This window comes from Hyperolius riggenbachi, chromosome 11 (assembly GCF_040937935.1).
Source record: "Hyperolius riggenbachi isolate aHypRig1 chromosome 11, aHypRig1.pri, whole genome shotgun sequence".
NCBI lineage: Eukaryota > Metazoa > Chordata > Amphibia > Anura > Hyperoliidae > Hyperolius > Hyperolius riggenbachi.
This window is the reverse complement of record NC_090656.1, coordinates 252,424,298-252,449,273: the sequence shown is the minus strand read 5'-3', so window position 1 is coordinate 252,449,273 and position 24,976 is coordinate 252,424,298. Positions and strand designations below refer to the sequence as shown.

Sequence of the window (24,976 nt, the reverse complement as noted above, 5' to 3'; positions counted from 1 at the left end):
TAAAACTTATGTATTTTATTTGCCCATTTGTCCTGGTTATTACGCCATTTAAAATATGTCCCCTATCACAATGTTTGGCACCAATATTTTATTTGGAAATAAAGGTGCATTTTTTCAGTTTTGCATCCATCACTATTTACAGCTTATAATTTAAAATATACAAAATATACCCTCTTCACATGAATATAAAAAAAAAGTTCAGACCCTCAGGTAACTATTTATGTTTTTTTTTTTTATTGTAATTTTTTTCCATTAAAAATTTTATTGGGTAATTTTTGGTGTGGGAGGTAAACAGTTAATTTTCAAATGTAATAATGTGTGTTTATTTCATTAAAAAATGTATGTAGATGTAGTTTTACTATTTAGCCACAAGATGGCCACAGTCAAAAAAAATTGTTTTAGTCCTGGAAGAGAGCACTCTTGCTTCCAGGAAGCATAAGGAGGCCGGGAAACTTTTTTTTAATCAGAAAGATGGTGGCTTCGGATAAGAAGCCGTTGGTCTTTCTACCAGGGACGGAGATCAATGAATAGAAATGAATGGGAACTATGTTCCCATTCATTGATCTCCGGGCTAACGGGGGGCAACATGTGTGCGCGCCGGCACACAGCAGCAGCTGCCTGAACCGGACCATCACTTCCAGGCGGCTTAAATGGTTAATATATGAAAAAGTACTCAAAAGGACAGTAACAAGTGTTGCTGCTAACAAACATAAATGTAAATAGTGAAGCAGTTTGGAATAATCCACTATATTGTCAAATAGGATTAAGCTAACCTCACACACTGCATAGTAAATACAAAACACCCCCTATATAAAACCCTACATGTTTCAAACCCTCAAAAACAGGGTTCTTCATCAGGGGAACAAAGTGATACATGCCGGGGCAAAGTACCATCTGCTACTTGAGCCGACAGGCTTACTGAAATGTGATAATATGTGAATGTGCCGTTTTGTAGATAGCTTTGCACTTTGCACTAGGCACCTTTGGCATGTATCACTTTGTTCCCCTGACGAAGAACCCCGTTTTTTTGAGGGTTTGAAGCATGTAGGGTTTTATATAGGGGGTGTTTTGTATTTACTATGCAGTGTGAGAGGTTAGCCTAATCCCAATGGCCAATATAGTGGATTAGTCCAAACTGCTCTCTCCTCCAAACTGCTTTACTATTTACATTTTTTTATGTTAGCAGCACTATTGTTCAGTGTCCTCTGGAGTACTTTTTAATATATTAAAAGTTATGTTTTAGCCCTCATCGCATTCCTTGCATGCAAGGTTATTCAGTTTATTCAATTTTTGCACAAATCAAGGATAGGAGAGCGCCCAATAAAATATACCTTTAATGCAGTCAACAAGTATATATGTCTGAATATAGAGAAAGGTTTGATCCTAAACTCAAAGAGGAGTTGCTATAACATTCAAGAGTAACTTTATTAGAGCACCAGACAACGCGTTTCACCGCCCACAGCCGCCTCCTCGGGTCAATAACAGAGTGATTTGGGGCATATAAGCATCTCGTAGGACCAAACTCTCTATATTTATACATATATACTGTATATTCTGGTATAGAAGACTACTTTTAACCCAGGAAAATCTTCTCAAAGTCGGGGGTCGTCTTCTAGGGCAGGTGCTGAAACTTCCGAGACGGATTGGAGAATCTGCGGTTGTCGCATACGGTGGGGGAGCTCAAAAACGTCCGTGGTAGCATCCCCACCGTATGCAGCTACCGTATGAAAGCAGCACGGGCGGAGCTGTACAAGTATGGTAGAAGAAGATCCACTCACCAGGATTCCTGGAAAGAAGTGACATAACGCAGTCCCGATGATGAGGTGAGGGGGCACCACACTGGGAAGGCTTTGTATACAACCACCAGCCAATCGCCGGTAAGGTACATCGCTTGCCATGATTGGTTGGTTGTTGTATACTGGGTACCACACACTGTACAGCACCAGTATCTGTACCTGTTTATACAGTATAGCACCAGTACATACAGTACAGTATACAAATGTCCAATAGTCAAGAGGGGTAGTCTTATGGGGAGAGTATATCCTAAAATGTATATTTTAACTGGAAAAGTTGGGGGTCGCCTTATACGCCGGAATATACGGTACATCTTAATTGCATCAAATGCATATATTATTGGGCGTCTCCCATCCTTGACTTGCACCACTTATTGCTTTGGCAAGGGACACTAGGCGGGTGGATTTCTATCCCCCACTGACTCTTTACGGAGCTACAAACGATCTCCCTACAACGGCAGAGAGGAGGCGGCATTTTCCCTCCCCCAGCACATTGAGTGGTGCACGAGTGCTGTACAGACACGCACCTCGCTTACAGCAGAGAAGCTTGCACTGCTCCACGGAAAGGGGAGGAGAAACAATGCAGAGGCACACAAACAAGCAGCTTCTGGCAGCCAGCGCAGACACAATATGCTTTTGTTAAAGGAAACTGGCGGAACGAGCGTACACCATCTACGCCACATAAGCCTCAACAGGCGTTCTCCTCTGCAGAACATCCCTCGAGGTTGTCAAGTGCGGAACTGATCACAACAGGTGACATCAGGACGCCGCGGAGAGGCGTGAAAACGTTCTTACAGTTCTGCGCAGTTCACCAATCGGAAGAGAGAGCTTTAAAAAGTGCTTAAATCAGTGATTCCAGGCAGAGGGGATTGCGGTATCCACGGCAACAAGGTGTGTATGTGCAGAGGGGGGGGGGGGGGGGTTGCATTTCAGAAACAAGCTTAGCGAGCGATACTCCATAAAGGGCACAGTCCTGCCTGCTCTTCAGAACTAAATACAGCCGTCTGGCTCCTCTATTACCATGGAAACAAATCGCTGGCTCGCGCTGTGTCTCTCGTTAGAGCGAGAGGTAATTGGGTTAATTATCCCCTCACAGGAAGGTTTTCTGATGTACCTATATGAGGTGGGGGGAGAAACATGAGAGAGGCGGCAGCTGCAACAGACGTGTCCCAGAATACCAGAGTCCCCTTCACAGAAAATACCTGGCGGAATCCCCGGATGCCGGGAAGATGGGGAATTCGATGAATGGGAACTGTGCGGGAATGTGAAGTCAGCCCTGAATGAAGCTACCCATCATGGTGCAGGACCCCTGCTAGGGCATTTCCCAGACTCCTTCACTCCGGCAGAAGGTAACCAGAGCTCTGAAATCTGTTTTCTGTGGCTCAAAATCATTGTATTTAAAGGACAGCTAAACTGTCACTGGGAGGGTCCTGAGCTCTCTGCAACTGGAAAAGACCCGATCGCAACAAACCTGAGTCAAAAAACGTGTCCAAAAATTCTACCACCGATCACAAAGAATAGTGGAAATCATGTCCATGTTTCCCCAACACTTTAGCTTTTACATAGTGATAGGGTGAGGGGATTAGGGCAGACAGAGCCGCAGCTGCCTCTCCTGGTCCGATACCACTTATAAACAAGCACTGTAAGGGGAAAGTCTGTTCACTCCCTGCTGTACAGAATCATTTACAAGTGAAGTGGGTAAACTGTGTGATAGTTTTGTGCATACTGGATTCTTCTCATCTGTGCAAAGAAGCACAGCTGTCTTAATACTTTTTACAGCATGAAGAAGCTGCGCTCTCATTACCCAATTTTTGGCCCCTCCCATTAACCTGATCACATGACAGCACAGGACAGTCACTCTTTTGCCTGGCCCCTCCAATTAACCTGATCACATGACAGTACAGTGCAGTCATTTATTCCAGGCCCCTCACCATTACCAAGATCACATCACAGCTGTCACTCTTTTGCCTGGACTCTCTCATTATCCTGATGACATGACAGCACAGTGCAGTCACACATGGAGGGGCCATACACCTGATCACATGACAGCACCGTGCAGTCACTTGCATGGCCCATCCCATTACCCCGATCACATGACAGAACAGTGCAGACACACATATGCCTAGCCACTCCCATTAACCTGGTCACATGACAGAACAGTGCAGTCACTTGCATGACCCCTCCCATTATCCTGATCACGTGACAGCACAGTGCAGTAGTTTGCCTGACCCCTCCCATTATCCTGATCACATGACAGCACAGTGCAGTCAGTGTTTCATCTAGTTCCTCCCATTACCCTGATAAGACCACTATAGAAGTTGGTAATGAATCAGACATCACACAAGATATGACTGGTTTGGGACAGTTTCTTTAAAACTCCTGAAGTTTGTCCTTAAAGTACACACTGCAGCACTCAGTATAAACTGACAGAACAATGAAGAAGTATTTCTATACTGTTGAGGCCCATCAGCGCACAATGCAGTCATTTCAATATTCCAGCAGAATCAACAAAGAAAAATAAAAAAATGACTGATAAAGAAACCTCTGGGTTGGCAAATTTTGTTCATTTTCAGGGAGGTTTTATCAGCTGTGGCATCTGAGTGCTTGCCACCGTTTCAAGAACAGTTCTTCAATTATTTCAGAAACAGATTAATCACAAAGATAAGTGGTCATGAAGTCAACAGCTGCTTTTTTGGGTAAACTTTTTAATCATTTTTTCAGTGACTGCAGGAAACTAATCAAATACGCATCTTTAAAAAAAAAAAATGGGAGAAAAAGCAGCAGGCAAGAGTTCAGCGGGCAAAAGCAAGGGCAAGAGAGCCGCGGGGAAAACACAGGGGCAAGAGAGCCGCGGGGAAAACACAGGAGCAAGAGAGCCGCGGGGAAAACACAGGGGCAAGAGAGCCGCGGGGAAAACACAGGAGCAAGAGAGCCGCGGGGAAAACACAGGAGCAAGAGAGCCGCGGGGAAAACACAGGGGCAAGAGAGCAGCGGGGGAAACAGGGGCAAGAGAGCCGCGGGGAAAACACAGGGGCAAGAGAGCAGCGGGGGAAACACAGGAGCAAGAGAGCAGCGGGGGAAACACAGGAGCAAGAGAGCAGCGGGGGAAACACAGGAGCAAGAGAGCAGCGGGGGAAACACAGGAGCAAGAGAGCAGCGGGGAAAACACAGGAGCAAGAGAGCCGCGGGGAAAACACAGGGGCAAGAGAGCAGCGGGGGAAACAGGGGCAAGAGAGCAGCGGGGGAAACACAGGAGCAAGAGAGCCGCGGGGAAAACACAGGAGCAAGAGAGCAGTGGGGGAACACAGGGGCAAGAGAGCCGCGGGGAAAACACAGGGGCAAGAGAGCAGCGGGGGAAACAGGGGCAAGAGAGCCGCGGGGAAAACACAGGGGCAAGAGAGCAGCGGGGGAAACACAGGAGCAAGAGAGCAGCGGGGGAAACACAGGAGCAAGAGAGCAGCGGGGAAAACAGGGGCAAGAGAGCAGCGGGGAAAACACAGGAGCAAGAGAGCCGCGGGGAAAACACAGGGGCAAGAGAGCAGCGGGGGAAACAGGGGCAAGAGAGCAGCGGGGGAAACACAGGAGCAAGAGAGCCGCGGGGAAAACACAGGAGCAAGAGAGCAGTGGGGGAACACAGGGGCAAGAGAGCCGCGGGGAAAACACAGGAGCAAGAGAGCAGCGGGGAAAACACAGGAGCAAGAGAGCCGCGGGGAAAACAGGGGCAAGAGAGCAGCGGGGAAAACACAGGAGCAAGAGAGCCGCGGGGAAAACACAGGGGCAAGAGAGCAGCGGGGGAAACAGGGGCAAGAGAGCAGTGGGGGAAACACAGGAGCAAGAGAGCAGCGGGGAAAACACAGGAGCAAGAGAGCAGTGGGGGAACACAGGGGCAAGAGAGCAGCGGGGGAAACACAGGAGCAAGAGAGCAGCGGGGGAAACACAGGAGCAAGAGAGCAGCGGGGAAAACAGGGGCAAGAGAGCAGCGGGGAAAACACAGGAGCAAGAGAGCAGCGGGGGAAACAGGGGCAAGAGAGCCGCGGGGAAAACACAGGGGCAAGAGAGCCGCGGGGAAAACACAGGAGCAAGAGAGCAGCGGGGGAAACACAGGAGCAAGAGAGCAGCGGGGGAAACACAGGAGCAAGAGAGCCGCGGGGAAAACACAGGAGCAAGAGAGCAGCGGGGGAAACACAGGAGCAAGAGAGCCGCGGGGAAAACACAGGGGCAAGAGAGCCGCGGGGAAAACACAGGAGCAAGAGAGCAGCGGGGGAAACACAGGAGCAAGAGAGCAGCGGGGGAAACACAGGAGCAAGAGAGCCGCGGGGAAAACACAGGAGCAAGAGAGCAGCGGGGGAAACACAGGAGCAAGAGAGCAGCGGGGAAAACACAGGAGCAAGAGAGCAGCGGGGGAAACACAGGAGCAAGAGAGCAGCGGGGGAAACACAGGAGCAAGAGAGCAGCGGGGGAAACACAGGAGCAAGAGAGCAGCGGGGGGAAACACAGGAGCAAGAGAGCAGCGGGGGAAACACAGGAGCAAGAGAGCAGCGGGGAAAACACAGGAGCAAGAGAGCAGCGGGGGAAACACAGGAGCAAGAGAGCAGCGGGGGAAACACAGGAGCAAGAGAGCAGCGGGGGAAACACAGGAGCAAGAGAGCAGCGGGGGAAACACAGGAGCAAGAGAGCAGCGGGGGAAACACAGGAGCAAGAGAGCAGCGGGGGAAACACAGGAGCAAGAGAGCAGCGGGGGAAACACAGGAGCAAGAGAGCAGCGGGGGAAACACAGGAGCAAGAGAGCAGCGGGGGAAACACAGGAGCAAGAGAGCAGCGGGGGAAACACAGGAGCAAGAGAGCAGCGGGGGAAACACAGGAGCAAGAGAGCAGCGGGGGAAACACAGGAGCAAGAGAGCAGCGGGGAAAACACAGGAGCAAGAGAGCAGCGGGGGAAACACAGGAGCAAGAGAGCAGCGGGGGAAACACAGGAGCAAGAGAGCAGCGGGGGAAACACAGGAGCAAGAGAGCAGCGGGGGAAACACAGGAGCAAGAGAGCAGCGGGGGAAACACAGGAGCAAGAGAGCAGCGGGGGAAACACAGGAGCAAGAGAGCAGCGGGGGAAACACAGGAGCAAGAGAGCAGCGGGGGAAACACAGGAGCAAGAGAGCAGCGGGGGGAAACACAGGAGCAAGAGAGCAGCGGGGGAAACACAGGAGCAAGAGAGCAGCGGGGGAAACACAGGAGCAAGAGAGCAGCGGGGGAAACACAGGAGCAAGAGAGCAGCGGGGAAAACACAGGAGCAAGAGAGCAGCGGGGAAAACACAGGAGCAAGAGAGCAGCGGGGGAAACACAGGAGCAAGAGAGCAGCGGGGAAAACACAGGAGCAAGAGAGCAGCGGGGGAAACACAGGAGCAAGAGAGCAGCGGGGAAAACACAGGAGCAAGAGAGCAGCGGGGGAAACACAGGAGCAAGAGAGCAGCGGGGGAAACACAGGAGCAAGAGAGCAGCGGGGGAAACACAGGAGCAAGAGAGCAGCGGGGGAAACACAGGAGCAAGAGAGCAGCGGGGGAAACACAGGAGCAAGAGAGCAGCGGGGAAAACACAGGAGCAAGAGAGCAGCGGGGAAAACACAGGAGCAAGAGAGCAGCGGGGGAAACACAGGAGCAAGAGAGCAGCGGGGAAAACACAGGAGCAAGAGAGCAGCGGGGGAAACACAGGAGCAAGAGAGCAGCGGGGGAAACACAGGAGCAAGAGAGCAGCGGGGGAAACACAGGAGCAAGAGAGCAGCGGGGGGAAACACAGGAGCAAGAGAGCAGCGGGGGAAACACAGGAGCAAGAGAGCAGCGGGGGAAACACAGGAGCAAGAGAGCAGCGGGGAAAACACAGGAGCAAGAGAGCAGCGGGGGAAACACAGGAGCAAGAGAGCAGCGGGGGAAACACAGGAGCAAGAGAGCAGCGGGGGAAACACAGGAGCAAGAGAGCAGCGGGGGAAACACAGGAGCAAGAGAGCAGCGGGGGAAACACAGGAGCAAGAGAGCAGCGGGGGGAAACACAGGAGCAAGAGAGCAGCGGGGGAAACACAGGAGCAAGAGAGCAGCGGGGGAAACACAGGAGCAAGAGAGCAGCGGGGGAAACACAGGAGCAAGAGAGCAGCGGGGGAAACAGGAGCAAGAGAGCAGCGGGGGAAACACAGGAGCAAGAGAGCAGCGGGGGAAACACAGGAGCAAGAGAGCAGCGGGGGAAACACAGGAGCAAGAGAGCAGCGGGGGAAACACAGGGGCAAGAGAGCAGCGGGGGAAACACAGGGGCAAGAGAGCAGCGGGGGAAACACAGGAGCAAGAGAGCAGCGGGGGAAACACAGGAGCAAGAGAGCAGCGGGGGAAACAGGGGCAAGAGAGCAGCGGGGGAAACAGGAGCAAGAGAGCAGCGGGGGAAACACAGGAGCAAGAGAGCAGCGGGGGAAACACAGGAGCAAGAGAGCAGCGGGGGAAACACAGGAGCAAGAGAGCAGCGGGGGAAACACAGGAGCAAGAGAGCAGCGGGGGAAACACAGGAGCAAGAGAGCAGCGGGGGAAACACAGGAGCAAGAGAGCAGCGGGGGAAACAGGAGCAAGAGAGCAGCGGGGGAAACACAGGAGCAAGAGAGCAGCAGGGGAAACACAGGAGCAAGAGAGCAGCGGGGGAAAAGCAAGAGCAAGAGAGCAGCAGGGGAAAAGCAAGAGCAAGAGAGCAGCGGGGGGGAAGAGCAAGAGAGCAGCGGGGGAAAAGCAAGAGCAAGAGAGCAGCAGGGGAAACACAGGGGCAAGAGAGCAGCGGGGGAAAAGCAAGAGCAAGAGAGCAGCAGGGGAAAAGCAAGAGCAAGAGAGCAGCAGGGGAAAAGCAAGAGCAAGAGAGCAGCGGGGGGAAGAGCAAGAGAGCAGCGGGGGAAAAGCAAGAGCAAGAGAGCAGCGGGGGAAAAGCAAGAGAGCAGCAGGGGAAAAGCAAGAGCAAGAGAGCAGCGGGGGAAAAGCAAGAGCAAGGGAGCGGCGGGGGGAAGAGCAAGAGAGCAGCGGGGGAAAGGCAAGAGCAAGAGAGCAGCGGGGGAAAAGCAAGAGCAAGAGAGCAGCAGGGGAAAAGCAAGAGCAAGAGAGCAGCAGGGGAAAAGCAAGAGCAAGAGAGCAGCGGGGGGAAAAGCAAGAGCAAGAGAGCAGCAGGGGAAAAGCAAGAGCAAGAGAGCAGCGGGGGGAAAAGCAAGAGCAAGAGAGCAGCAGGGAAAAAGCAAGAGCAAGAGAGCAGCGGGGGGAAAAGCAAGAGCAAGAGAGCAGCGGGGGAAAAGCAAGAGCAAGAGAGCAGCGGGGGAAAAGCAAGAGCAAGAGAGCAGCGGGGGAAAAGCAAGAGCAAGAGAGCAGCGGGGGGAAAAGCAAGAGCAAGAGAGCAGCGGGGGAAAAGCAAGAGCAAGAGAGCAGCAGGGGAAAAGCAAGAGAGCAGCAGGGGAAAGGCAAGAGAGCAGCAGGGGAAAAGCAAGAGAGCAGCAGGGGAAAAAAAGAGCAAGAAAGCAGTGAGCAAAGCAAGGCCAAGAGAGCAGCGGGGGAAACACAGGAGCAAGAGAGCAGAAGGCAAAGCAAGGGCAAGAGAGCAGAAGGCAAAGCAAGGGCAAGAGAGCAGCGAGGGAACAGCAAGGGCAGGAGAGCAGTGGGACAAAAACATGAGCAAGAGAGCAGTGGGCAAAGCAAGGGCAAAAGGGAGCAGAGGACAAATGGGCAACAAAGAGAGCAGCGGGAAAAACCAAAGGCAAGAGAGCAGCAGGCAAAAGCAAGAGAGCAGGAGGGAAAAGCAAGGGCAAGAGAGGGCTGTGGGTAAAAGAAAGGAAGAGAGAGAACAGAGGGCAAAAGCAGGTGAGAGAGCAGAGGGCAACAGAGAGGGCAGCAGGCAAAACCAAGGGCAAGAGAGCAGCGAGCAAAAGCAAGAGAGCAAGAGAGCAGCGGGTGAAAGCAAGTGAGCCGTGGGCGAAAGCAAGAGAGCCGCAGACAAAAGCAAGAGAGCAGCGTGAAAAAGCAAGGGCAAGTGAAAGAGCAGAGGGCAGGAGAGAGGGCAAAGTGCAAAAGCAATGGCAAGAGAGAGAAAAGGGCAAGAGAGAGCAGGGGGCAGAAGCAAGGGCAAGGGAGAGAGAGCCAGAAGGAGCAGAGGAGGAGAGGGACGGGAGAGAGAGTCAGAAGGAGCAGAGGAGGAGAGGGACGGGAGAGAGAGCCAGAAGGAGCAGAGGAGGAGAGGGACGGGAGAGAGAGCCAGAAGGAGCAGAGGAGGAGAGGGACGGGAGAGAGAGTCAGAAGGAGCAGAGGAGGAGAGGGACAGGAGAGAGAGTCAGAAGGAGCAGGGGAGGAGAGGGACGGGAGAGAGAGCCAGAAGGAGCAGAGGAGGAGAGGGACGGGAGAGAGAGCCAGAAGGAGCAGAGAAGGAGAGCGACGGGAGAGAGAGCCAGAAGGAGCAGAGGAGGAGAGGGACGGGAGAGAGAGCCAGAAGGAGCAGAGGAGGAGAGGGACGGGAGAGAGAGCCAGAAGGAGCAGAGGAGGAGAGGGACGGGAGAGAGAGCCAGAAGGAGCAGAGAAGGAGAGGGACGGGAGAGAGAGCCAGAAGGAGCAGAGAAGGAGAGCGACGGGAGAGAGAGTCAGAAGGAGCAGGGGAGGAGAGGGACGGGAGAGAGAGTCAGAAGGAGCAGAGGAGGAGAGGGACGGGAGAGAGAGTCAGAAGGAGCAGAGGAGGAGAGGGACGGGAGAGAGAGCCAGAAGGAGCAGAGGAGGAGAGGGACGGGAGAGAGTGTCAGAAGGAGCAGAGGAGGAGAGCGACGGGAGAGAGAGCCAGAAGGAGCAGAGGAGGAGAGGGACGGGAGAGAGAGCCAGAAGGAGCAGAGGAGGAGAGGGACGGGAGAGAGAGCCAGAAGGAGCAGAGGAGGAGAGGGACGGGAGAGAGAGCCAGAAGGAGCAGAGAAGGAGAGGGACGGGAGAGAGAGTCAGAAGGAGCAGAGAAGGAGAGGGACGGGAGAGAGAGCCAGAAGGAGCAGAGGAGGAGAGGGACGGGAGAGAGAGCCAGAAGGAGCAGAGGAGGAGAGGGACGGGAGAGAGAGCCAGAAGGAGCAGAGGAGGAGAGGGACGGGAGAGAGACCCAGAAGGAGCAGAGAAGGAGAGGGACGGGAGAGAGAGCCAGAAGGAGCAGAGGAGGAGAGGGACGGGAGAGAGAGCCAGAAGGAGCAGAGAAGGAGAGGGACGGGAGAGAGAGCCAGAAGGAGCAGAGGAGGAGAGGGACAGGAGAGAGAGCCAGAAGGAGCAGAGGAGGAGAGGGACAGGAGAGAGAGCCAGAAGGAGCAGAGGAGGAGAGGGACGGGAGAGAGAGTCAGAAGGAGCAGAGAAGGAGAGGGACAGGAGAGAGAGCCAGAAGGAGCAGAGGAGGAGAGGGACAGGAGAGAGAGCCAGAAGGAGCAGAGGAGGAGAGGGACGGGAGAGAGAGCCAGAAGGAGCAGAGGAGGAGAGGGACGGATGACAGTGAAGGAAAGCTAGAGAGAGATAAGAGAACAGACAAGCTGGGCAGAGAGATCACACAGAAGGAACTCTGGCTAAAATGCTAAATGAAGCCAAAGTACAATTCCTGCACCCAGAAGCCAATACGCCTTTACATCTCACTGACACAACTGGACTGCCGCTGGTTGCTATGGTCACCAGCTCTGCCTTTGATCTAGTCATAATTTCAGGCCTATTATGCTGGAATCCTCAGAGGCCAGCACTGAGGTGAATGGGTGATGTGATTTCACAATACATCCAGCGAGCGCATATTCTTCTCCACGGAATGGAAAGATATTCAGCATGACCTGTATTGTCTCTCTGTAGCAATGACTTCATATGGCCAGCTTCCTGTGACACACAAGTGTCTGTGCCATTAGCATGTGCAGTAAGTGCTTGTGCATTGCCAAAACCTCACATAAAGATATTCATATTTATAGAAAGTTACCTTGTAATCTAACTGCAAAAATATGCAGGTTACAATACACCTGACGTAAGGGCGATACAGAGGCTGCCATATTTATTTCCTTTTGAACAATACCAGTTACCTGGCTGTACTTGCCTGGCGGCCACACACCATGCAATGAGATGATACGATTTCACAGCAATTAGATAAAAACAATGGGTTGTGCGGAAAAAGCGAAAGTTTTTTTTTATGTTTATTTTTTTTAATTTTTATTTGTTTGAGAAATCTGATCAAATTTTAGATAGAAATATTTATGTTGATTGGGATTGGTGGAAATTTCTGATAAACTTTTAGGAAGAGTGAATGGTGTACGGTAGATTGTCAATATCCAGCAACTTGGCGGCCATTCGACCATCCAATTAGATTATTATAATAGAATTGGATGAACATTGGTGCCGCCAAATGCATGCCTGACCGATAAAGCGACCAGTTTCGGGACAGAAATAGGTTGCATGGTCGATCGCACATGCTGCAAGATGTCGAGCCAAAGTTGGTTGGACGGGTGTGCGGGCAATTTCCAGAACGAGGGACAAAACCCCTGCCATTACCGTCGCAATGTATAAATGTGCCCGGTGTGTGCATACATACAGTGGAGGAAATAATTATTTGACCCCTCACTGATTTTGTAAGTTTGTCCAATGACAAAGAAATGAAAAGTCTCAGAACAGTATCATTTCAATAGTAGGTTTATTTTAACAGTGGCAGATAGCACATCAAAAGGAAAATCAAAAAAATAACCTTAAATAAAAGATAGCAACTGATTTGCATTTCATTGAGTGAAATAAGTTTTTGAACCCCTACCAACCATTAAGAGTTCTGGCTCCCACAGAGTGGTTAGACACTTCTACTCAATTAGTCACCCTCATTAAGGACCCCTGTCTTAACTAGTCACCTGTATAAAAGACACCTGTCCACAGATTCAATCAATCAAGCAGACTCTCCAACATGGGAAAGACCAAAGAGCTGTCCAAGGATGTCAGAGACAAAATTGTAGACCTGCACAAGGCTGGAATGGGCTACAAAACCATTAGCAAGAAGCTGGGAGAGAAGGTGACAACTGTTGGTGCGATTGTTCGAAAATGGAAGGAGCACAAAATGACCATCAATCGACCTCGCTCTGGGGCTCCACGCAAGATCTCACCTCGTGGGGTGTCAATGGTTCTGAGAAAGGTGAAAAAGCATCCTAGAACTACACGGGAGGAGTTAGTGAATGACCTCAAATTAGCAGGGACCACAGTCACCAAGAAAACCATTGGAAACACATTACACCGCAACGGATTAAAATCCTGCAGGGCTCGCAAGGTCCCCCTGCTCAAGAAGGCACATGTGCAGGCCCGTCTGAAGTTTGCCAATGAACACCTGAATGATTCTGTGAGTGACTGGGAGAAGGTGCTGTGGTCTGATGAGACCAAAATAGAGCTCTTTGGCATTAACTAAACTCGCTGTGTTTGGAGGAAGAAAAATGCTGCCTATGACCCCCAAAACACCGTCCCCATCGTCAAGCATGGGGGTGGAAACATTTTGCTTTGGGGGTGTTTTTCTGCTAAGGGCACAGGACAACTTAATCGCATTAACGGGAAAATGGACGGAGCCATGTATCGTGAAATCCTGAACGACAACCTCCTTCCCTCTGCCAGGAAACTGAAAATGGGTCGTGGATGGGTGTTCCAGCACGACAATGACCCAAAACATACAGCAAAAGCAACAAAGGAGTGGCTCAAGAAGAAGCACATTAATGTCATGGAGTGGCCTAGTCAGTCTCCGGACCTTAATCCAATAGAAAACCTATGGAGGGAGCTCAAGCTCAGAGTTGCACAGAGACAGCCTCGAAACCTTAGGGATTTAGAGGTGATCTGCAAAGAGGAGTGGACCAACATTCCTCCTAAAATGTGTGCAAACTTGGTCATCAATTACAAGAAACGTTTGACCTCTGTGCTTGCAAACAAGGGTTTTTCCACTAAGTATTAAGTCTTTTATTGTTAGAGGGTTCAAAAACTTATTTCACTCAATGAAATGCAAATCAGTTGCAATCTTTTATTTAAGGTTATTTTTTCGATTTTCCTTTTGATGTGCTATCTGCCACTGTTAAAATAAACCTACCATTGAAATGATACTGTTCTGAGACTTTTCATTTCTTTGTCATTGGACAAACTTACAAAATCAGTGAGGGGTCAAATAATTATTTCCTCCACTGTACGTTACCTGTCCTGTAGCAGCCTCTCCACAGTGTCCGTAACCTCCGGGCGGCTCTCCGTACATGCTACTGATGCCTAGTGTCTGACGTCACACGCTATGCGCCAGTGGCATATATGGAGAGCCGCCCTGAGGATTACGGATACTGCGCGGAGGCTGCTACAGGACAGGTAACTTATAATTGCACACACTGGGGGGCAAATCTATACAATGGGGGGCAGCGGCGGTGCTGAAAAAACGACGGGAATCGGCCTGTAGTGTCTGGGCAGAATCTACAAAGACAAATTTATCTCTAATCAGATTCAATTAGATACATTTGTCTGTCGAATCTGCCCATAATTGTCAGGTTTATGAGTACCTTTAAAGGGCCCATACACCTAACGATTTTCCCGCCGATATACGGCCAATTTGATCACAGTGATCGAATCGGCTTTGAAATCGCCACACACACCGCTGACAGAACGATCGATTCCCGTCGATCCGTCCGTGCGGAAGATTTTTCTCGATCGCCGGCGGGTCGGGAGTGCGTCGATAGCGGCGTTCGAATGCCCGATGCAATACAGCGGGTATAAATTACCTGTTCCGGCCGGCGCGAGTCCCTTGGTCCCCGCTGTCTTTTTTCCGCGCTGGGTTCCGGACCGGCTGAAGCTACACAGAACTTCCTGTCCCGGCAGGAAGTTTAAACAGTAGAGCGCCCTCTACTGTTTAAACTTCCCCTGGACAAGAAGTTCAGTAGCTGCAGGAACGGTCTGGAGCCCGGAGCGGAGAAGACGACAGCGGGGACCAGGGGACTCGCACCGGCCGGAACAGGTAATGTATGCAGGGGGGGGGGGGCGTCAGCGCCACAGATTGTGATCGGTTTCAGGCTGAAATCGATTCACAATCTGTTTGCAGTAAAGGCAGCCATACGATCCCTCTCTGATCAGATTCGGTCAGAGAGGGATCTATCTGTTGGTCAATCTGATGGCAAATCGACCAGTGTATGGCCACCTTTACTGTATCGGTCCAATCAATTTTTTCAGTTTTCAATTTTTTTTGTATTTGGGGGGAAAACGTAACTGTAAAATTGTAACAAATGTTACAATTAGACAAACTGATTGTGATTCTAAAAATGTAAATAATTCTATGGTATATGGCTAACTTAATACTTTTAGCCAAAGCCCCTGAACAAGCATGCAGAGCAGCTGCTCTGACTGAAGTCAGACTGGATTAGCTGTATGCTTGTTTCAGGTGTGTGATTCAGACACTACTGCAGCCAAATATCAGCAGGGCAGCCAGGCAACTGGTATTGTTTAACAGGAAATCCATATGGCAGCCTCCATATCCCTCACTTCAGGCGTACTTTAGGTAGCTAGGTTCCTCCCCTCTGGTCAAACAGAGGCCAGGCCCTTCCTGTCAAGCAGCTGGGCCACCTCCACTCCTGTTGAGCAGCCGGGCCCTTCCCCTCAGTTTGCTTGATTGTAATAGCAAAGTAAATAAAGTAATATGTTAAAATGGGATTATATTCTGAAAACATAATATTTCAGTAACTACTCTTAGTTGCATAAAAGAACATTTGAAAATATTCCCAAGTATCCCCTGTATGTAAAATCATTCATTCATTTTGAATGCAGAGAGCAGAAGGTTGCTTATCTAGTCATCAGCAAAGGCAAGAGTCCCCGTGCCTTTAAACTGGGGGCAGCAACAGCAAAGACACATTCTTGCCTTTGCCAATTACAAGAGTCTTAGTGAGTTTGTACTGCTCTTTGCTGTGAAAATTAACAATTTTACACACATGGAATACTTGGGAATGCTTTCTAAATGTTCATTTATGTAACAGAGTGATTACTGAAATTTAGTTTTGGGAGTATAACTCAACTTTAAAAGTATGTAATATCAGCACGATATTTCTTATACATTATAAAATATATCCCAATTTTCTGGCAGATCCTGATCATAACTACTATAGCAATATTACAAACAGTCCCAGTTGTAACCAGCTGGTAAAGGACCTCTGAGACAGTAAAGACTGTATCCGGAGGTCTGTAATTTACAGGATGCAGATAAACCTGGAGCTGGGCTCATTTTGGGAATGTCAGTAAGGTGCTCCCTTATGTAATCAATAACCGAACATTTTTATGGAACCTCACACTGAGAGCTTTATTATTTACCCACAATAAGAACCCCGCTGCCTAGCAACCGGGGAACACTATCTGATTATATTATGAGCAGCGCTGCGGACAATAGCCTATAATTGGAAATCTTGAGATTTACCAATCCCATTACTGCAAAATAGGAGAGATGATACCATTTTAATTGAGAAAATTGCTTTATCTCTCGGATGACTCACTACAAGTCTTCCAAGAATCCGGGCATGACGGCTATAATTACGGGTTTTAACATGTTAAGACATCTACCTGCTCGCTGAAATTCCGTAACGTGAAACACCTATTCCGATATTTCCGTTAGGATCATCCGTATTCGCGAAGTCGCTCGTAATAGCCACAAAAAGCGTGTTTAAAGTGGACATGAACACAGGACAGAAGGGAACCATAGAGAAATGCCCCCTGTATGTATTTAGAGAGTTTAGTCCATCTAATTCCCCCTCTTCTGTGACTTCTGTAATTTGATCTCTCAGCTGTGTCAGCTGGCTGCCAATGCAGAGCAGCTAATTTGTAAACACAGGATGTTAACCCCATGTCTGTTTCCATGAAAGCAGGAAGTAGACACACTGCAGATTTATTGCAGGATTTGTATCAGATGTAACAAAGAAAGGTTTCTCTTTAAAGGTTACTATGCTGTTGCTTATCTTCTAGAGCAGAGAGGAAGTTCGGAGTTCAGGTCCACTTTAATGTGACTTAAACCTATACAGTCCTGTGAGTTGTGCTGTTTATTTTGCTGCTTTTTTGTTAAAGAGGCCCTGTAGTGACATATAATGGAAAGCAGTGCATTATTCAGAATACCTGCTTTTGTATCACATATCCTGGTTTCAGCATCAAAAACATTTTCTTTATCTATATATAGCTGTTGATAGCCCTCCTAGTAATGTCACAGGCTAGGCTGTATAGCTAGAAGGAATTCTCACCCTAAAGCATTCTGGGAGACTAGGTATAATTTTTACTGTCTTCAGAACTCTCATGAAACAAACATTCTGCAGAGCCGCACCTGACAGGGCCAAAGATGTCGTCGCCTGTGATAAATTTCAGAATGTAAATCAGGATGAGAAAAGATCGTAACAATCCTCCACGGCTTAATTGGACATGCGAGTCGTTCAAAACCGTACGATCGCAGCAGGTACTGTGCATTGTGAAACACCATTTAACAAAATTTTTGTGAAACGATGTTGAGTGATATTGCAAAAAAAGTCATTCACTGCGCAAAAAGTGGCTTAGTGGGTGACGGGCTCTTAGTCTGGATTGCTTATGTTTTCCTTCATTAGCAGGTTCAAACAATCGTTTCTGATCCATTGCAACAATTACCGTAGATGTGATGGTCGATGGTTTGGGCAATTGCATCGTTAACCACTTAACGACCAGCCAACGCCGATAGGCGGCGGCTGGTCGCAGTGGTGTTTCCATGGAAACGGAGTGGCCGTTCCATGTCAGGTCACGGAGGGAGTCTCCGTGAACAGCCTGCGAGCCTCCGATTGCGGCTCACAGGCGAAATGTAAATACCCGGGGAAGAAATCCTCGGTGTTTACGTCGCACAGCAGCGCCGTAAAGAAGATTGGCGATCCCCGGCTTCCGATTGGCCGGGGATCGCCAGCATCTGTTAGGCTGAAGCCTATCAGAGACGGTACAGGACGGATCGCCCTCCTGTGCCGCCCATGGGAAGGAGGGGAGGGAAGGAGAGGGAGGGCAGGATAGCGCTGTGGAGGGGGGCTTTGAGGAGCCCCCGCCACACACAAGTAGCCGGCGGCGATCAGACCTCCGCAGCAGTGGGGAAAAAGGGGGGGGGGGGTGCAGGGTCTGATCGCCCTGCCTGCCACATGATCTGTGCTGTAGGCTGGAGAGGCCACCCAGCACAGACCATAGAGTATACAGCTGGTCCTTAAGTGGTTAATGGGCACTGCTAGACCACTAAATCCAAGAACTGCGGCACTTTCAGCCACCTGAAGCCATATAGGGGGCACCTGAGATGAAGTCGCCCACGCTGGCACAGCGCCGCCCTCTTACCTGCCAGGACTCTGTTGACGGAGGAGTGCGTAGCTAACCCCGGCTGACCCCGCTCGTGGAAGATTCCAGCATAGGGGAGGTACTCAGGCAGCAGAAATCTCCTGCAATGACAGAGGATGACAAAAACACAGCATAAGTCATCAAATCGCGGGAGCGGCTGTCGCTGATCACAGACAATGCGGGCGTCAGACAAGTGACAGGAAGACAGAGTCAGGAGTTTGATGAAGGCAGTGGGAACATGCAGACGGGATCATAGAGAATGGGGGAGCGGGAAAGATGGGGGTACCAGAAAGGCTGGGGGGAGGGGGGAAAGGGGGAGCAGGGAGACTATGGGGAGAGCAGGGAGACTAGGGGCAGAGCAGGGAGGCGTGGTGGGAGGGTGGAAAGGGGGAGCAGGGAGACTATAAGGAGAGCAGGGAGACTAGGGGGAGGGGGTGAGCAGGGAGGCGTGGTGGGAGGGTGGAAAGGGGGAGCAGGGAGACTATGGGGAGAGCAGGGAGACTAGGGGGAGGGGGCGAGCAGGGAGGCTGGGGGAGCACGGAGTCTGAGGAGAGCATAAAGTCTGGCGGGAGGGGGGAGCAGGGAGGCTGGGAGAGAGCAGAAAAGCTGGGGGAGCAGGAAGGCTGGGGGAAGGGCAAGCAGGAAGGCGAAGGAGCAGAAATGCTGGGGGGAGCAGGAAAGCAGGGGGGAGGGGCGAGCAGGGAGGCTGGGGAGCAGGGAAAGCCAGGGAAAGGCTGGGGGAGCAGGGAGGCTGGGGGAGCAGGAAAAGCCAAGGAGTGGCTGGGGGAGCAGAGGAGGATGGGGGAGTGGGAGGGCTGGGGGGGAGCAGGGAGAGCCGAGTGTAGAGGCTGGGGGGAGGGGGCGGGGAGAGCAGGGGAGGATGGGGGAAGGGGGGTTGTCGCTGATCACAGATCATGCTCGCGTCAGACGCAGCAGTAACATGCAGACAGGATCGCAGAGGAGGAGCCAGACATGAGAAGCAGTGACAGGTACATTAGCAGGATGACAACAGCGGATTCACCTGGGAACAAAGCGGCCCAGCGACGGAGCTGACATGCGGGCGTTCCGGGGGGTCCTGTGCCGGGAGCGATCTCCATTATCCCTGAAAGAGAGAGATTGCTTTAGTAAGACGCCCAACAGACTGGAGGCAGAACAATTACTGAAATCTGAAGACGGGAGTGTGGCAGCCGCCATCTTTCATCCTATAAATACTACAGAATTCTATTTATGGAAGCTGCTAGCCAGTAGGGATGATCAATGAGAATATGTGAGTTCATGCAGATTTATGTACATGTTTACGCAAATATATGCAGCTTGAAATAGACCAGTTTAAACCTGGGTGGGACTTGATTGGCACAATTCCAAGCCGGAGTCATTTGCATCTTATGGACCGCCTCCATTGCAATAATGGGGGTATTCTGCAATGTCTACTTATATAATAGCTACTTATACAATAGCAACAGAATGAATTCTTCCATTTGTTTATGTAAAAATATATCAAATACTCTCTGAAAATGCCATATTTCAATATCAGACAGGTCCTCAGCAGCGGAGGGAAGGAATTATACCACACAGGAGGACTGACAGCAGCTGAGGGAAGGAATTATACCACACAGGAGGACTGGCAGCAGCTGAGGGAAGGAATTATACCACACAGGAGGACTGACAGCAGCTGGGGGAAGGAATTATACCACACAGGAGGACGGACAGCAGCTGGGGGAGGGAATCATACCATGCAGGTGTCCTGACAGTTGCTGGAAAATGACATTATACCAAAAAGACCTAGGTTTCTAGAGTGTTCAGACTAGGGATGATCAATGAGGCACAAATCATTTCTTCTTGCATTCAAATTGCAGCATGTGCAATGGCGGTGGAATTGGAATGAGATGAAGCAGGGCGGTGGAGATGGAATGAGATGAAGCAGGGCCGTGGAGATGGAATGATGAAGCAGGGCGGTGGAGATGGAATGAGATGAAGCAGGGCGGTGGAGATGGAATGAGATGAAGCATGGTGGTGGAGATGGAATGAGATGAAGCAGGGCGGTGGAGATGGAATGAGATGAAGCAGGGCGGTGGAGATGGAATGAGATGAAGCAGGGCGGTGGAGATGGAATGAGATGAAGCAGGGCGGTGGAGATGGAATGAGATGAAGCAGGGCGGTGGAGATGGAATGAGATGAAGCAGGGCGGTGGAGATGGAATGAGATGAAGCAGGGCGGTGGAGATGGAATGAGATGAAGCAGGGCGGTGGAGATGGAATGAGATGAAGCAGGGCGGTGGAGATGGAATGAGATGAAGCAGGGCGGTGGAGATGGAATGAGATGAAGCATGGTGGTGGAGATGGAATGAGATGAAGCAGGGCGGTGGAGATGGAATGAGATGAAGCAGGGCGGTGGAGATGGAATGAGATGAAGCAGGGCGGTGGAGATGGAATGAGATGAAGCAGGGCGGTGGAGATGGAATGAGATGAAGCAGGGCGGTGGAGATGGAATGAGATGAAGCAGGGCGGTGGAGATGGAATGAGATGAAGCAGGGCGGTGGAGATGGAATGAGATGAAGCAGGGCGGAGGAGAAGGAATGATGAAGCAGGGTGGAGGAGAAGGAATCATGAAGCAAGGCAGTGGAGATGGAATGAGATGAAGCAGGGCGGTGAAGATGGAATGAGATGAAGCAGGGTGGAGGAGAAGGAATGATGAAGCAGGGCGGTGGAGATGGAATGAGATGAAGCAGGGTGGAGGAGAAGGAATGATGAAGCAGGGTGGAGGAGATGGAATGAGATGAAGCATGGCGGTGGAGATAGAATGATGAAGCATGGTGGTGGAGATGGAATGATGAAGCAGGGCGGTGGAGATGGAATGATGGAGCAGGGTGGAGGAGAAGGAATGATGAAGCAGGGCGGTGGAGATGGAATGAGACAAAGCAGTGCGGTGGAGATGGAATAATGAAGCAGGGCGGTGGAGATGGAATGAGATGAAGCAGGGCGGTGGAGATGGAATGATGAAGCAGGGCGGTGGAGATGGAATGAGATGAAGCAGGGCGGTGGAGATGGAATGAGATGAAGCAGGGTGGAGGAGAAGGAATGATGAAGCAGGGCGGTGGAGATGGAATGAGATGAAGCAGGGTGGAGGAGAAGGAATGATGAAGCAGGGTGGAGGAGATGGAATGAGATGAAGCAGGGTGGTGGAGAAGGAATGATGAAGCAGGGCGGTGGAGATGGAATGAGATGAAGCAGGGCGGTGGAGATGGAATGAGATGAAGCAGGGCGGTGGAGATGGAATGAGATGAAGCAGGGCGGTGGAGATGGAATGAGATGAAGCAGGGCGGTGGAGATGGAATGAGATGAAGCAGGGCGGTGGAGATGGAATGAGATGAAGCAGGGCGGTGGAGATGGAATGAGATGAAGCAGGGCGGTGGAGATGGAATGAGATGAAGCAGGGCGGTGGAGATGGAATGAGATGAAGCAGGGTGGAGGAGAAGGAATGATGAAGCAGGGCGGTGGAGATGGAATGAGATGAAGCAGGGCGGTGGAGATGGAATGAGATGAAGCAGGGTGGTGGAGATGGAATGAGATGAAGCAGGGTGGTGGAGAAGGAATGATGAAGCAGGGCGGTGGAGATGGAATGAGATGAAGCAGGGCGGTGGAGATGGAATGAGATGAAGCAGGGCGGTGGAGATGGAATGAGATGAAGCAGGGCGGTGGAGATGGAATGAGATGAAGCAGGGCGGTGGAGATGGAATGAGATGAAGCAGGGCGGTGGAGATGGAATGAGATGAAGCAGGGCGGTGGAGATGGAATGAGATGAAGCAGGGCGGTGGAGATGGAATGAGATGAAGCAGGGCGGTGGAGATGGAATAAGATGAAGCAGGGCGGTGGAGATGGAATGAGATGAAGCAGGGCGGTGGAGATGGAATGATTTAGCAGGGCGGTGGAGATGGAATGAGATGAAGCAGGGCGGTGGAGATGGAAAGAGATGAAGCAGGGGGATGGAGGGGATGGTATGATGAAGCATGGAGGTGGAGGAATGATGAAGCAAGCTGGTAGAAATGGATTGAAGAAGCAGGGTGGTGGAGGTGGAGGTGAAGGAATGATGAAGCAGGGTAGGGAAATGTTGGTAGGTGTGGAAAGTAGGAGAGAATAGGGTAAGGTAATAGAATTATTCTCCCTACTGATTGTGACATTAAAAACAAATAATCCGGTTGAAGTATTTGCCCTATAAATCGCACAGACACCTCCGCGTAACAGAACCCTATTCTGGCTGCTCAGAAGATTGCCGAGACCAACCTGCGCCGAGTAAAGCACACTCCAGTGGCCCTCCAAGAATGAGCGATAAGCGCAATTAATATCTGTCATGTTTGCAGCACAAACAAAATAAATAAAAGGCTTTTTCTCTTCCCGCCGATAGACTTGTGGACTGGCAGCGCATATGAAGAATGGCTGCGGGATAAAGGAATTTGATTATTTCACGTGTCCCTATTATATCAGGATTACAGATTACACCAGAGGAGATGCACGCTGAGGGTTGAATATATAAATAAAGAGCAGCCGCTGAACTCATTTGTCGGGGAGAGAGTCTCAATGGCGCCACAGATTCTTTTCATTCCGCAACCTATTTAGAATCCGCAAATAACGCAGCCGGTTTGGATACGAGTGTTGCCTTTTATGACTCATTCAAACCGTAGAAACAAAGAGCTGGACAGCCAAGCATACCGACGTACCGGGGTCCATCTAGGGCCACTCACCTGTGTGCATGCCAATACTAGAAGCGCTGGCCAGATACGCAGGGCCCCTCGCGCATGCGTGTAAGCAGCGCCAAACTCGATCACGCTCCCACAGCTGGGAGAATTCTGCTCTTGTGCATATTAAAGCAGGTCATACATCGATTTCTCCGGTCAATATACAGCCAATTTGATCAAATCGGTGAGAAATGGGTGCAGCATTTGGCCTGCTCAATTGACCAATTTCCGGGCAATCGATTAATTGGGGCAAAAAAAGTTCAGTCGATAACGGTCACAGTGCCCCTAGTGTATGTTCCCCATGCATTACATTCCTCGCGCACGAACAAGGAAGCAGAGAAGACTGAGCAGCTCGTAGAGAAAAAAAAAAAGCAGAGACTGGGGGGGGGGGTTGTTATAGGACTGGGCAGGCACACAGATTTCCACGCTGAAATATATTATTGTAAATCTATGTGCAGTCTGTAAGGGCAATCAACCAGCTAGATACTTCTCAGGTAAGATGATTGGAGAGGGATCACTCTGCTGGCCATATTGACCAGTGTGTGGCACCTAAATTGTTTGTGAACTGCCAAAAATACTCCCAGCCACGGAAGGGCAATCATGAGAGCATTCCCAGCAGTCCACAAGCCGAGCTGCTGTCAGGGGTCTTTTGGAGGCAATAGGGGGCTAGAAGAAGCCCCAAGTAAATGTAACCCCCCCCCCCCCCCCCAGCGGTGAAATGAGACTACGGAGGAGGACTGGGGAGGCCTCTTTAGGATCCAGAGGCGAGAACCTCCTAAGGAACTTCTAACTCCTAAAGGTGCAGAACACTCCTGACTACGGGAGTATGATTAAGGAAGAGAGCAGGTGGTGCATGCGCTGTTGTCCGAGACTTGGCCAGTTACGGACTGTTACTGAGCATGAAAGCCACTCAACAGAGGAGACCAGGAGGACACTGAGGGGCATAATAGACCACAGTGAGCTGAAGGAAGCCACAGGTAAGCGAAAGTCAAAGCTTTTCCTTCATCTCAGGGTTACGAAAAAAAAAAAAAAAAACAATACAGAAGCATGGAGAAGGAATCCTCTGCTTGCAAAGATTTCTTCTATGAGGGATTAGCACACACTGCAGGTAGTTTACATTCACACTAGTGGTAACCACACTTCAGCTAACACTTAGGAACAGGCACTCACTCAAACTCCTCGAACTCTAGGTCCCCGGCTTCCACGCCTCCCTGACCCTCGCTGGAGGAGGGGGCCGATGCTGAAGATCGCAGGCGGTTCTGCTGGTAACGCATGGAGCGCTGTCGGATGCTGTCCCTTCGAGACAAGTACTGAATCATTCTTTGTGCGTAGTAAGCGGCTGGCGACAACCTACAAGAAACCACACAGAACAGAGATATCAAGATATGGAGGAGTTCCTATCATCGTTCCAGAGTAAAACTACAAAAGGGATAATGCTCTTCCTTGCTACACACGGTGTGTGGATAGTGTACTGGCTAAGTGCTCTGCCCCCAACACAGGAGACCAGGGTTCAAATCTCAGCTCTTCCTGTTCAGCAGCACCTACTTAGTAAGGAGACCTTGGGCAAGGCTCCCTAACACAGCTACTGCCTATAGAGTGCGCCCTAGTGGCTGCAGCTCAAGCACTTTGAGAAGGCCTTGGAGGAAAGCGCAATACAGCCAAGTACCCCTTATCCACAGTAAGTAATTTATGCCCTGCAACCCCCAAAACCACTGTCCCCTTTATCCATTAGTTGCCGGTTAGTTGAGACTTCCGGATGGCTGAGTTCCAGATAATGGGGACTTTGCTGTATGTACTGTTCTGTGTAATCTTCCTGCTGCCCGTGGGTTGCACATAAGGACAGTTCTAGGTAAACGTCATCAGCGCCTCATTGTACAGGGACAGCCGCTAACAGACACTCGTCGGATGCAAGCTCAATCCGGTAGTAAGCAATGCATGAGCTTCTCAGAACTTTGCTAATATCTGCATAGCTGCTGTATGGAACACACTAAAAAAGCAAATCGCTATTGCTGGGAGCTGTTGTGAACTATTTTTCCAGAGTATTTCAGAGTGATTTCTGGCGTTTCTGCAGTGATTGTGAATTGCATACAAGCGATTTGTGCAGAGATTGAGTTAGATCCACA

The 24,976-nt window shown here is 50.6% G+C and overlaps 1 protein-coding gene across 4 annotated transcripts in view; it reads right to left on the bottom strand.

Annotated features, from left to right (window-relative positions):
• AMBRA1 (autophagy and beclin 1 regulator 1) overlaps window positions 1-24,976 on the bottom strand; it is a 197,430-nt gene that overhangs the window by 75,514 nt on the left and 96,940 nt on the right. For all 4 annotated transcript variants that reach the window (XM_068260705.1, XM_068260706.1, XM_068260707.1 and 1 more), the window contains exons 9-11: window positions 24,024-24,203; window positions 19,143-19,223; window positions 18,122-18,222 (exon numbers count right to left, since the gene is read on the bottom strand). In XM_068260705.1, the coding sequence (XP_068116806.1) occupies window positions 18,122-18,222; window positions 19,143-19,223; window positions 24,024-24,203 (362 nt within the window). The remainder of the gene's footprint in view (window positions 1-18,121; window positions 18,223-19,142; window positions 19,224-24,023; window positions 24,204-24,976) is intronic.